At 37.2% G+C, this 13907-nt stretch overlaps 1 protein-coding gene across 1 annotated transcript; it reads left to right on the forward strand.

Moving 5' to 3' along the window:
• Positions 1-109: 109 nt before the first annotated feature.
• Positions 110-13175, forward strand: LOC116303480 (tyrosine-protein kinase HTK16). Its single transcript, XM_031713031.2, has 12 exons — positions 110-1017; positions 2034-2348; positions 3375-3512; positions 3953-4132; positions 5302-5527; positions 6440-6576; positions 7094-7147; positions 8216-8308; positions 8926-9111; positions 9234-9325; positions 9865-9991; positions 10988-13175. Exons 1-12 carry the CDS (start codon positions 457-459, stop codon positions 11180-11182), a joined length of 2304 nt encoding a protein of 767 aa, XP_031568891.1. The 5' UTR covers positions 110-456; the 3' UTR covers positions 11183-13175.
• Positions 13176-13907: the final 732 nt, after the last annotated feature.

Here is a 13907-nt window from a genome sequence, read left to right on the forward strand (position 1 = left end):
AACATTACCAGCCAAATCACGCATGCTCTTGAGCACAAAACAGCTGATCACTTAACCCGCGGGCTCACATTAGTAGTACTCAGTCCTACTCGGTTAACCCAGTTAAAAATATTGAATTCTTTCAGGTTGTTTTATTCACTTTTCCAAAAGCAAGACAAAATTTTGAAAGCTGTACTGAAGGTATTTTATAGCTTCAGCTGCGGTAACTGCTTCCTTACGAGCCTTTTTGCTATTTTAGTACATATTTCTGGTGTTATTTTAGTGATTTACCCTCGACTGGGAACGAGGTAAAAAAGAGGGCATCAGATGACAGAAGATCAAATTGTGCATAACGACCTCTTCCAGTTCAGAAAGTTGATTTTGCATCTCTTTTGAGAGTAAAGCTTATCAGTTCCGGGTTCGCTTTGCACTCGAGGACAGATGTAGCACATCCCTTCGAAGTCAGGAGCTTTTGAGATGAATATCCGGGACGATGCGTCGTGGTATCATGGCTCTCTCTCTCGTGAAGAAGCTTTAAATACTCTCATAAAACACGGGAAAAGAGAAGGTTTATTTCTCGTACGAAAAAGCCATACAGTACCGGGAGACTACGTACTTTCGCTTTGGAATTGCAATCAAGCATTGCACTTCCAGATTCAATGCAGAGGAGATATTTATTTCTCGATTGACGACGGTCCAGTTTTCCATGGTTTAGATTCATTGATAGAATATTACAGAGAAAATGCGGACGGCTTGCCCATACGTTTAGTCCAAAATTGCGCTGGCAGCCCTCCCCCAGCCTCGGCAAGAAAACATGGAATTCAGACCCGTTTACACCAAGCTTGCATGGACAGAAATGAAGTTTTAGTACGTAGACTTTTGAGAGAAAACCCTCTGGATGTGAATGCTCGAAATGAAAATGGAAGGACACCTCTACACCTAGCGGCGCTCGTAGGTGATGATGAAATAGTATTTTTATTATTACAATGTAATGCTGATCCAAGATGTCGAGATAATAATGGTCATACTGTATTAATGGTAAGTATAGGCCTTCCTCTAAGTCTAATGAGAAGCATCCAAAGTATAACTTAATAGTTTATTTGGGGTGTGATCGTGAGCCAGCCTCTAATATGCTCTACACGGTATCTGTCTCAACATGTTCGAACTCTCAAGGAAGTGCCAAATAAATTTTTGAACGAAAGATTGACCTTTGTTGTTTTTAGGATGAACTTCAGAGGATCGAATTCTACAGGATTTTTTGTTCTCACTTGTCATAAGATAACATAAAATGGTTTTCTTGTTGTTGGCTTTCCTTTTGTTGACATACCTTTGAAAGTGGATTGCACTATTTAGTCTTGCATGAGTGAGTCATTGGAATGACGTAAAACAAAAGAAATTCGATCATAATACGATCAATAAATAATCACAGTTTAAAGACCTTCACAAGAGCTGACCTTCAACATTTAACCTTGTACATATCACTCTTTGATCAAGTTTTTCAAATTTACCCATCAAAGCATCCTGGGGTATTACAGGGATTTCTGTATTCTACTTTCCTAGTGGGAATTTGAAAAATATCTATAGATATAAATTAACATTCTTGTGTGCGATGAATCCTTCTTTTGACCATTTTTGGAATGTTACTGCCTTACGAAGCTATTCTCTTTTCCCCTCACCTCTCCCCCATTTTTAATTTGATTTTCCATAGTTTGTTTTCGACCACTCGATTCCAAAGTGGAAAAATATTTAATAATAAAATAATAAAAATAAAAAATTAAATACATTGAATAAATTTGAACAGAATAGTAGGTAAAGCATGTCCCTTTAACCAAAAATGGCTAGCAGTCTTACTGCTCCTGGGATTCAGTGCTTGTCGTAAAACATTATTAGAGCTATAAATGATACTTATTCATTTATCTCATGATTGAGGGTCATTTGTAGTACAAATTGCTAGTCTTTGTCAGGCGATCGTATTGACTGGATGGTTATTATGGAGTTTAAATTGGTAATTTACTTACTTTTTTTTTTTGTCTTCTTTTTCATTTCTTGTTAAGTGTGCATGTATCGCAAATCACCCATCAACATGTAAAATTCTTGTTCAACAAGGAAGAGCAAATATCCAAGATAGGTGTACGAACACAGGATGTGTTGCACTTCATGAGGCTGCATCCAGAGGTTACACAGACTGTTGTCAAACACTAATTGAACTAGGAGCCCCTCTTCACCCAAGAACCGCAGAAGGAGATACTCCTCGGGACCTGGCATTGAGACATGGTTATGTACAGATTGCCGACATGATAGATAATTATCCATTACCACCTCCTAAAACTAGTGCTTGTTTGTGGCTACATGAACACCTTGACAGGAAGGTAAATTCATATTTCATATTTCTGATAGTGGAGTTTGTTGGCACTCTTCCTTGATTTGAGGTTTCTTTCCAGGTTCTCAGGCGTTTCTCTCTTCCCGAAACCCAAAACACTAAACTTCAATTCATTAAGCCCCGTTTACACTAGTGATTTTTGCAGTGATTTTTTTGTGATTTTGCCCATAATAAATAATGGTAAAGAATTTACTTGTAAAGTTTATTTCAGGATACCAAGATTTTCCTAGACGAATGTCTCTTTTGAAGGATGAGACAAAAGATTTCATATTTCCTAAAAATTGCCACAAAAATCACAGCAAAAATCACAGCGAAAATCGCCACAAAAATCACTAGTGTAAACAGGGCTTTAGAGATTTTGCATCGTCACCTGAGGGCGGCCATATTTAGATGGCAGGAACAATACAATCGTTTTATATAACAAAGAATTTAATTCCAAAGAGCAAAGAGATTTTATTGTTCTGTCATTTAACTACAGGCAGCCCAAGTTGTATTATGGTCAGTGGGGCATGTGATGATGCAAAACCTCTATCTGGAAGTCTTATTTCACTGACTTTGATCAGACTGGATGTTGTTACAGGGTTGTCTTAGGCAGCCCGGTGAACAACTGAATGGCTGGTTATCTGACATTTAGAATTGGAAATTATTTGGTCAAATCTTTGTCTTTCTGGTCTTTTTGACCAGTAACACTGAGCCAGAAACAGGGTATGCTCAAGGAAAAACTGATTTGGCCCTCTTTTACTCCGACCAAGGACTAGTGTCCGAAACGTCAGTAAGTTTTTTTATCTTTTCACGGTGTATAATTTACCTTTTTATCATTACTGTTTCATTAGAAACACCGACGCAGATCACACTAGTTTTTAGCTAGTTATATCTTCTTATTTGGCCTGTGATTGACTTATCAGCTACTATCTTTATCCTACTGTACTTCACACGCATTACTGATTAAAGACATCTCTAAATAAGCTTGAAAGAAATTGATTTTTAATTGATAATATGTTGAATACTTTTGCAGGGATCTTTGGATCTCTTTCAAAAGTGGGGAATGAAGGATGGCCAGTTTATAATCAGACTAAGCACCAGAGATCATGGATATTATGTATTGTCCCTTGTATTAAGTAAACTAGTATATCATTATCAGATCAAAAGTAGGGTAAGTATGAAGCCTTACTGCAATGTGCGATATTATGCAATCTGCCTTACTGCACTGTACAAAATTATGCAATCTGCCTTACTGCAATGTGCAATATTATGCAATCTGCCTTACTGCAATGTACAAAATTATGCAATCTTGGTAGTTGCTAGTCGCCTGTTGGAATTTGTTTTTTCACTGCCACCAGTCAAACTCATAAAAAGGTTCCAAATGATTTATTTGACTGACAGCAGCAAAGAAATTAATTTCACAGCAAGCCGTTGAAATGTCTGAAAATTGAGAATCACATTAAGTCTCTTTTATTTACGCGATCCATGCGAGTACAATGGGGGAAAAGTCCATTCCAGAGGAAAAGATTTTAGTATAATGTTCTAGCAAGTAGAATCAGTATATTTAAGTCCTTTATTTAAAAATCTGTCTGTGTTGTGTTGTATTTGCAGTCTGATCGATGGTTTTACATCGATGATGGTCCATTATTTGAAACACTACCACATGTGATCGACCACTACAGTAAATATGCTGATGGGCTGCCTGTGTTATTGCAGTTCTCTATCCCCCCAGATGGAAAGCCACCAGTATCATTAGCCTTAAGACCTCCACTACAAAGAAGTAGCTCAGTGGTGAGAACATGGTCTATAAATTGTATCGAAAAAATTTGAACTTCTAAGGGACTGGTCGTACAGTAATGAGTGGGAATAAAAACAGGTTGTGGTCACACAATATTATTTTGAACTTCTGAAAAGGGATGGGCTGTATATGAAAATGTACATTAGGGGTGGGTCATTTTTCATTTCCTGTATGGAAACTTAACCAAAAAAAAAGCTCCTTCAAATCCAGTTTTACCCACCCCCCCACCCCCCACCCCCTTCCCTACTTTTTTTTTCTAGAGAGAAAAAGGAATTGGCTTTAAATGGCAGGTCAATCATTATCCATCCCTCATTAGAGAGAAGAGTTATTTCCAGTGGGTAAGGAGGGATCTGAAGAGGGCATATTGTGTAGTTCCAGAAAAAAAACATCCACCTCCCCCACAGAGGGGGATTGGAATTCCAAATATGTATGGAGGAGCCTGGGGAAGGTATATTTTGTAGTTCCAGAAAAGGTCTCCAGAAAGTATCCCTACCACCTGCATGGAATTCCCAAGGGGTAAAAATATTTGTATAGGAAATCGCGCAATCTCGAGTACAATTTGGAAATTAATAGACATGAGTAATGTTTTGAAAGTTCTTGTAATTGCATGAGCCTTTAGGCAAGTGCAATTAAAGAACTTTCAAAACATTACGAGTGTCTATTAATTCCAAATTGTACGAGAAGATCGTGCGATTTTTTGTTTATAGTTCACTCAACAAAATTTCAGTAAAAAATGCAAAGCGACGCCGTTCATCTTTGTCTATTCAGTCCATCACGCAACTGAAATGCATAAAAAAGATTAGTTCTTATGGCTTTAAGATTTTATTTATGTTTTTTAAGTACAAAATGATAGAAAATAATTGTTTTGACATTGTTTTGGCCGTGTTGCCATAGCGACTTAATTCGGTACTCCTACGGAGTACAATTAACGCTATAATTGTACTCCTCTCGACCAATCAGAGTCGAGTTATTTTGTTGAGTGTACTATAAAGAATAAAATTAAAAATGGCAGGAGACAATTTTCCGTATTTCAAGCCCTTTTAGTTATTGTAATATCAGTCACCATCTTTTCAGATTTTCCACTTTGTCAGTCATAATAAATATTGTTTTTCGATTTTTGATTTGTTATCACCTTATCTTTCTTTTACATTTTGTTTTTCAGGAAAATGTAATTGATAGTATGCCATCTCGACAAAATGTTACTGAGTCCAAATCTCGGCTTGGCCGGTCCTCCAGTCAAGGATATCCCCAACCCCCTCAAGATGTTCTACCACTACCTATACCTCCACTGTCAAACCCACTGCCCAGACCACCAGTAACATCTGATAGACGATTCCCTCCCCGTCTGCCACCGGGGAGTCAACCTCAACCACCTCCAGACTCTACAGGTGATTTCTTTATTAAATATTGTTAAATATCAATTTTTATGTACTGTTTAATAAACGAGCAGGAGTATTTTATCGGGTATAAAACACGAGGTGCAACCGAGTGGATTTAGACCCGATAAAACACGATCTGCGAGTTTATTAAATGGCTTAAAAAACTCATGATGCATGTTCTCATATTGTACAGAATTCTTTACGAAATGAACCAAGTTTGATAGAGAAAATCCAAGTTAAAGTTTATGCAAATGGAGACGAATTTATATGAGATATAAAACCTCCTTCACGGTCATGATTTCTATTGTGTTTCCTTCATGAATTATTAATGAGTTTTTAAATTAAATTGATATTAGTCAATTAATTTAATTTTTAAGTAAGGAATATAAAATATGCTTGCATGTCTCTGTACTGTGATAAAAACATGCTTGGAGCTGTAGAGCATGAAAGAAACAAGCTTAGGAACATGAGGCATAGCCGAGTGTTACTTTTGCTTTTAGAGTGCTTTGCAGCTCCCATGGTGTTTACACATCACAGTACAGAGACATAAGCATCGTTTTATATGGCTTTTGTGAATTTTGTTTAGCAACTTTGAGTGAGCGTGTCTCTCTTTTCTGATGTAAACACAGTTTTATCATCATTGTTGTCATCATCGTCAATATCTTCGTCTTTGTCATCATCATCATGTAATCATCATTATCATCATCATTATTATTTTTCATTACTGTCATACTAGAGTTTTATAGACACTAGTGACACATGTTTGAGTTATTATCTGCTCACAGCAATAAAAATAATGGTAATGTCTACAATTCTGATATCTAATCAATACTATTAATCAATCCTCATTTTCTTAAACCTATTTAGGGCATTTATCAATAATGAGTTGTGCATCTCATAATCTTTATTTTTTCTTACCAGCATCTGAAGACAAGTCACCAATGCCGACACAACACACCCTAATCAACAGGGAAGACCTTGAGCTTGGTTCTGAGTTAGGACAAGGGGAATTTGGATCTGTTCTCAGAGGAGTTTGGAAAGATCCCAAAGGAAAAAAGGTTTGCTTAAATTTTTTTATAAGTCAAAGCAAATAACCGTGCTCCAATGCTGACACCATGACTTAATGAATAATTGCATCCAGAAAAAGATAAAAAGAGGAGTTAAACTGTCGTCTAGTCTGGTAATTATTATGTTATTGTAAGTGTATAAGTGCGTAGGGATGCGCCTCGCCAGGACCTCGAGTCCATTTGCTTGCCCTTCATCACACTTGTTTGCTTTTGTATTTATTTATTTTTTGTAAGTCAAGTGTGATGAAAGCCTCTAAATAAAAAATAAATATAATATATCAGTCTATGAAAATGTGCCACAGACACAGGCCTTGGCAAGAGGGTAGGAGAGAGCTGAAGCAACCCTGGCCCTGTGATTTTGAGATGGAGTTTTTAAGAACATGGGCCTTGCTCACACAGCACCAGTGTTGACTGGAAAAATAGATTTCCTAAAGCTTAGATTCACATTCAAAAAAAATAAATGCAGGTTGAACTAAAGTGATGTACTGATTTCTTTCCATATTTTTAGACTCCTGTTGCACTCAAAACATTACATCCTGAAAAAATTGCCCATGGAGAACAGGTAAGGAATATATCCTTTAATTGACTACACACATAGTTAATTAGTCAATTAACTATGCTACACATTATCAAGGGCACTTGAAAAGCCCTTGAAAATAGGGGAAAACGCCAAAACTCCTGGAATACTCCTCGAATTTAGTACAAACTTAATGTTATTTCAAACTTACCTTTTAAAATAAATAATGATTAAAATTCATTGAAGAGTTTCTGGTTGCTTGTTTAGTGGTTGGTTGCGTGACATGCTCATTTTTTATCTAAGCTTGTGGTCCTGGCTGAATTAGCTGTGCTTTAACAATGAAGCAATGTTTAAAACCACATTCTAATACAAAAAACTTTGTCCTTGAAAATCAAATTTTTGTGCTCGAAAAGTGCTTAAAAAGTCCTTGAATTTTGTAACGAGAAAGTAGCATGAACCCTATTGGAGCTATTTGACCTATTGGACCTTTTTCAAATTCATAGAATACCCACTGTGTCCCTTAATTACAGATTCATTTACTCAGATCTATCCTCCTTTCAGTGCTAAAATAAAGCATGCTCAACTTAAATACCAATTCAAATATTTCCACAGAGCTTATCAACAACACATGAATATTCTACACCAAGATACAGGCTTACCCTGAGCAGTAGGGAACTCCAAACTGGAGTATTCCCCTAAGAATCATTTCTTTGTTTCATGGCAATACTTGAGAATATGCATTAATATGGATGAAATTTGAACAAGAAGTCTTATAAGCCTTTTCATAGTTTAAGAATCGATTCCACTGCGCATGCGATTTTATCCCGATTCCTCAACTTCTTTTGTCTAAACCTTCTTTTGTTCTTGATTAAACAAAAGAAGGTGAGAAATTTGGGATAAAATCGCATGCGCAGTGGAATCGATTCTTAAATTATGAAAAGGCTTATTCCCTAAAGAGGTTTGCAATGGGAAATGTTATTCCATTACATTTACATCTGTCATTATTTTGTAAACTCAAAAACCCATATTTTTAAGTTTTCGAGAATAATAGCTAAATTCTAATTATTGCATTTAGTGGTTAACCAATATTTTCCTGAAATTATGTAATTCTAGGAATTTCTTCGAGAGGCCCGTGTTATGTATGGCTTAAACCACCCATGTATTGTGTCTTTGATTGGCGTTTGTCTTGGACCTCCTCTTATTTTGGTAGGTATCTAATATTTTTTAGTCAAATTTAACCAGGGGTCTGTCATCAATGCTGCATTCTGATTGGATTAGCTACTAGTAGGCTATAAGTTATACCCTACTTGTAGCCAAAAGTGCTTCTGTTTTTGAAAACCAACACATTAAATTTAACTTTAATTCAAATTCAATTGTTTGCGTCTTTATATTAAATATAAATATTCATATCAAATTTTGACCGACTAGTTGGATTTGACCAAAACAATAGTCCCCTTCACAGTTCCATGCGCCATATTGAAAGGTAGCCATGCCTTTGCATCGAAGCGAGATGAACAGTCAGCTTGCAATGATAGAGACATGTGAATAATATTGTCCAAGATGTTAAAAAAGGTGCAAAGGTGCTGCAAGCTCACCATTCATCTCGCTTTGATGCAAAGGCACAGCTACCTTTCAAGATGGCGCAGGGAACTGTGAAAGGGACTATTAGTCCTCTTGCCCTCATGACCTTCGTCAATAGCCCATGAGGCCAAAGGCTGAATAGCCCATTCTGGCTCGAGGACTAATTGCTAAGTAGAAATTGGTATAAACTCCGAGCTCCATGATCACCCTGCCTAAAACTGCTTTGACTTTATTTCACATAGGTTCAAGAACTAGTTGCAATGGGTGCTCTTTTAGACTACTTGATAGACCACCAGTCTGAAATTACCCCTAGGGACCTTAAGCTATGGGCAGCTCAGATAGCATGGGGAATGATGTACCTTGAGAAGAAGCGCTTTGTCCATAGAGATCTGGCAACCAGGAACATACTGATGTCTTCTAAACACCAGGTAGGGCAAAGTGAATTTTTTCTGATTTATTATTATTATTATTATCACAAAGAAATCCTTTTATAGCTCTCAGGATCTAGTATTCATGACTAAAAATGTTGTATTTGTGTTTTGTTTTTCAGTTGAAGATAAGTGATTTTGGTCTGTCCAGGGCTGTAGGATCAGGTAGTGATTACTATAAAGCCTCGCAAGGAGGAAGATGGCCAGTTAAATGGTAATTAACCTCATTAGAATAATACACTTTGTTAGCATGCTGTTGAAATACCAGATTTGTCACCCATTCACCCTTCTCAGGCTATAAATTTACCCATCCATCCATCCACCTCACCATCCAACTGCCCCACCCATTTATCAATCCATCTACCCATCCATCTATTCACCTAACGATCCACCTTTGGCGCCCAACGATCCTCCATCCGTCAGTCCGTCCGTCCGTCAATCCATCCATTCATCCGTCCATCCATTCATTCATCTATTCACCTAACAATCCACCTTTGGCACCCACCCATCTGTCCTTCCGTCCGTCCTTCAGTCCTTCCATCCATCCATCCATCCATCCACCCAAACAACCCACCCACCCAACCATCCACCCTTCTACCTATTCACCTATTCCATGCATCCACCCATTCCTTTATTCATCCTTTTATTCTCCACGCATTTATTCATTTATCCTTCACAAACATTTTTCTTAAACCCATTATCCAGAATTTTATCTTTCCCATAACTGTATCCATCCTATTTCATCCCCTTAAGGTATGCACCAGAGTCTATAAACTATGGTACATTTTCTCACAAGAGTGATGTCTGGAGTTATGGAGTAACGCTCTGGGAAATGTATTCCTTTGGTCAGTTACCATATGGTGAAATGACTGGTGGAGAGGTGGGTATACCCCTTTTCACCTCATACACCCCCTTTACCAAATTATTCTGTGTTTATTATTCAGGGTTCGTGATACTCCTTGAAATCCTTGAAAAGCCCTGGAATTCAAAACCCAATTTTAAGTGCACTTGAAAAGTCCTTGAAAATAGCAAAGTTGCTGGATAATGCTGTCAAAATAGTTCTTGAATTTGTTACAGTTCCTTTCTACTATGATCAGCTACTTTTTTTGACAATTTCTTTTTGTTATTGTGATTGTGACTTTGCACCAAGAGGATCACTTATATGCTATTTTCCATCACGTTAATAATTAATAATATCAAGTTTTCAAAATCTTTTTTTAAATCAAAATTTATATAAAAATCATTAATGATGTGTTAGTTTTTCCTGTAAATCGTTAAGATAAAATTCCCAAGCAAAATTGATCCTTGAAAATTGTAATTTTGGACCTTGAAAAGTCCTTGAAAAGCCCTTGAATTTTGTGGTGAAGATGAAGCACAAATCCTGATTATCGTAAGTTTGCCACGAGGCAGATCTAGGGGAAGTTTACTGGGTGCCTTTGAAACCCCTCTTCCTTCCCATGAACCACTTGAAAACATGGAAAATAGCTTCCCAGATAATGTAAAATTGTAATATTGACATACGAATAATATCCCGTTTCAGGGATCGTGAATCCCCCAGTACTTATTATTATGATACAGTATTATGTCCATCCACTGCTTACATGTATAATAATTTCAAAAAAAAATGTTGTTGGTTGAAGAACTGGAATCTGAAATCTGAGAAATTTGCTAGTACAGGTCACTGCTCTAAGGGAGTAGCATATATTGATTTAACTTGTTGCAAAATTCACAGTTTGCAGCCCACAATTTATTCTTTCTCAGATTTTTTCAGTTTTCATATTTCCAACTGACAATGTTTTTTGAAATGAGTATGTTATGCCCAAAATTACCTTGTTCTAGGTTTAATTTAATTTTTGCCTTTTCTTCATCTTTCTAGGTCATTAAATTATTAGAAAATGAAGGCAAAAGGCTTGAGAGGCCAGATGCTTGTCCAGAGCATGTGTACAAATTGATGTTAAGATGTTGGGACCTCAAGCCTGAAAGAAGGCCAACTTTTGAAGAGCTGCATAACACATTCAGTACAGATCCATTATATGCCGATGTTCGTGTGGCAAGAGGCAAACCAAGCTGAATGCATATAATTTAGTTCTTTTTCAAAGTGATATTATTCCTATAATTAGAATTGTAAAAACTGCAGAGAGTTAATGCTACTATCATTTTAATGTCGTAGCTAGCTAAGCTTAGGGTCAAGAGTCAAGGGTCATTTAGTGGTATGGACCTCACCTCCCACTCCTGGGTTAATTTCATTGGGTTCAATACCTGGAGTCCGCCCTGGGGGAGTGTAGGATGGGGGGTTGGGTGTGGTCATCGGAAATTTTCAAAAATACCCCTAAAAGATACCTGAATTCCTTTAAAAAGGGCATAGTTGGGAGTTTTTTTACCCTTAATAGATACCCTAAAAGATAAAGAGAAATGCCAAAATTCTAAATTTCAATTTTATCACCCTAAAAGATACCAAATTGCTAATTATTACCCCTAAGAGATGCTACAAATTTACCCGATATTTTTACCAGGGAGTCAACCCCCTGGGGGCACAGCATGACATGTGAATTGAGTTTGTTGAGACTAGACCACAGACATGCAGAGAATCGATGCATTCTCCCAACAGAGGTTTTGCACCATCACTTGCTGGTGCCCATAATATAGCTTGGATTTTCTTTGGTCAGATTACAGAATGATAAAATCCCTTTGCTCTCAGGAATGGAATTCTTTCTCATGTAAAACAATTGTATTTTTCCTGCCATCTAACATGGCTGCCATCACGTGATGATGCAAAACCTCTATTGGGAGAATGTATTGATTATATACAGATGCATCTTAGGTTCCATAAGGGCATTATAAATCTTAGTTAATCTGGCTGATCTTTCACTTCTCACATATATTAACATGATTTTTACATTTCTGCAGACACATGGCTTGCGTAGTTTCAGAAAAGGGAGAGATTTAGCAGTGACTTGTGAGGCCCGTCACTAGGGGTGCCCCCCCGAACCTATCCAACTTTGTAGGAGTACGAAATAATGTTTAGCACTATTTTAGTTTTTCAAGAGACAGCATAACTAAGATTGGTAGAAACATGAACCTCCCCTTTCAAGGTCCTAGCGACAGGCCTGCTTATGACTTCAAGATTAATGCTCTAGGCCATTCCATTTTTGCTAAATCTCTCTAAATGTCTCTGCCTTCACCACAGGGAAAAATCACAATGGACCATGTTCACTATCTCACAACAGTTGCATAAGGGTACCGTAGTGCAGTTTTCGTATGACTGTGAAAAGCTCAGTGCAGTAAGCATGAGGTGCAGTGACTGTGATGCTTTCTTAAATTTTAATTGGCTGATTTTTTTCACACGCAATGTGATTGGTCTGGCATTGCCGTGACCTTGGCGTGACCATGTCCATGCCGTGTTCATACCGTGTTCCTGGTATTTCATTGGATGGAGAGTAAATTCTCGTGCAATGTGATTTGTCTGGCGTATCTCTTGCTGTGTCATGGCCGTGTTCGTGACGTGAATTTTTCACAGTCATACGAAAACTGCACTATGCTACTGCAGCCATCATTAGTTTCAGTCACAGAACCTAGCCCGTGAGGATCTGGGACCGAAACTAATGATGCCTGTGAAGGAAGCTAGTAGTATGCAGTATCATTACTAATGAATCTAACATAATGTTATGTACCCTTTGAGGTAGAAAAAAGAAGTTCCTTGGTTAACAGGGTAGATTAAAAATAGTAATAATTTATAGATAGAATATAATGTCAAGCTTTGGCTATGCTTGAAATCATAATAAGCTGCCAAACAAGTATTTACTGACATTCAGATTTAAAGTAAAAGCTGCTTCAGCTTCAATCACTTAGACTAAGGTCAAAATCAAACTTCATATGAGCCAAACCTAATGACAAAGAAGACCAGGGCTGTCAACTCTCCCGGATAAGCTGGGAGTCTCCAGATTTTGGACTGTATCTCCCGGTCTCCAGATTAGAGTATCAAATCTCCTGGATAATCCCTGAAGCTGACCATTTCTTGTCTTGTGAGACTAGACTTTCACAACCATAAAATTCCAATTATTTTATGTTGTTTGTGTTGTTTTACATCGCTAACAAAATCAAAACGTTCCTCATAAACTGTTCTTGCAAGCAGGCCATTGTAATATAAGAGATAATCTGATTGGTCAGAAATAAACCAATCACATCAAATGTTACAAAGCGAAAGGCGTCTTTTCGCGCGCTTTTTGACGCGCTGTGACGTCATATCCCTTCCCTATCAATTCTCCAGATTTGAATATCTCGGGGTTGACAGCCCTGGAAGACAACTGTAGTACGGCTCGTGAAGTTTCACGTTTGACCTTATTCATTCTAGGTAATATTCATTCATAATTTAAGGTCAATCTTGGGCCTTGTTTGAGTCAGAGCTGTGAATCCAAAAGCTTGAAAGATTTTCCTCTTTTGTCAAAATTACAAAAATCCCAGAAAAGGATGTAGAAATAATTGTAAAGCCAGTAAAAAGTGATTATATATTTTAGTATTTTCATGTCATGGTTTTTCTTTCCATTTATATAGACCCTTTTGAAATGCCTTTCCTCATTTGATGTCAAATTTATTCTTTTGAAATTTTAAAAAAAAAGAAATTATTTGATGTCAAATGCAGGAAATAGAGCATCGAGGGATTTATTAAGGCCTATCATCATTATCATCATCATCATTATCATCATTGTGCCTGTGTGGCGTGTAGTGCCAACACCAAGGACTTCAATTAAGGGCCTATAGGTGATACATATTTTTGTTCTGCAGAAAATATATGCTCA

This window comes from Actinia tenebrosa, unplaced genomic scaffold, assembly GCF_029948245.1.
Source record: "Actinia tenebrosa isolate PJP-AT-01 unplaced genomic scaffold, QUT_ActTen_1.0 PGA_scaffold0__85_contigs__length_37466705, whole genome shotgun sequence".
Lineage (NCBI taxonomy): Eukaryota > Metazoa > Cnidaria > Anthozoa > Actiniaria > Actiniidae > Actinia > Actinia tenebrosa.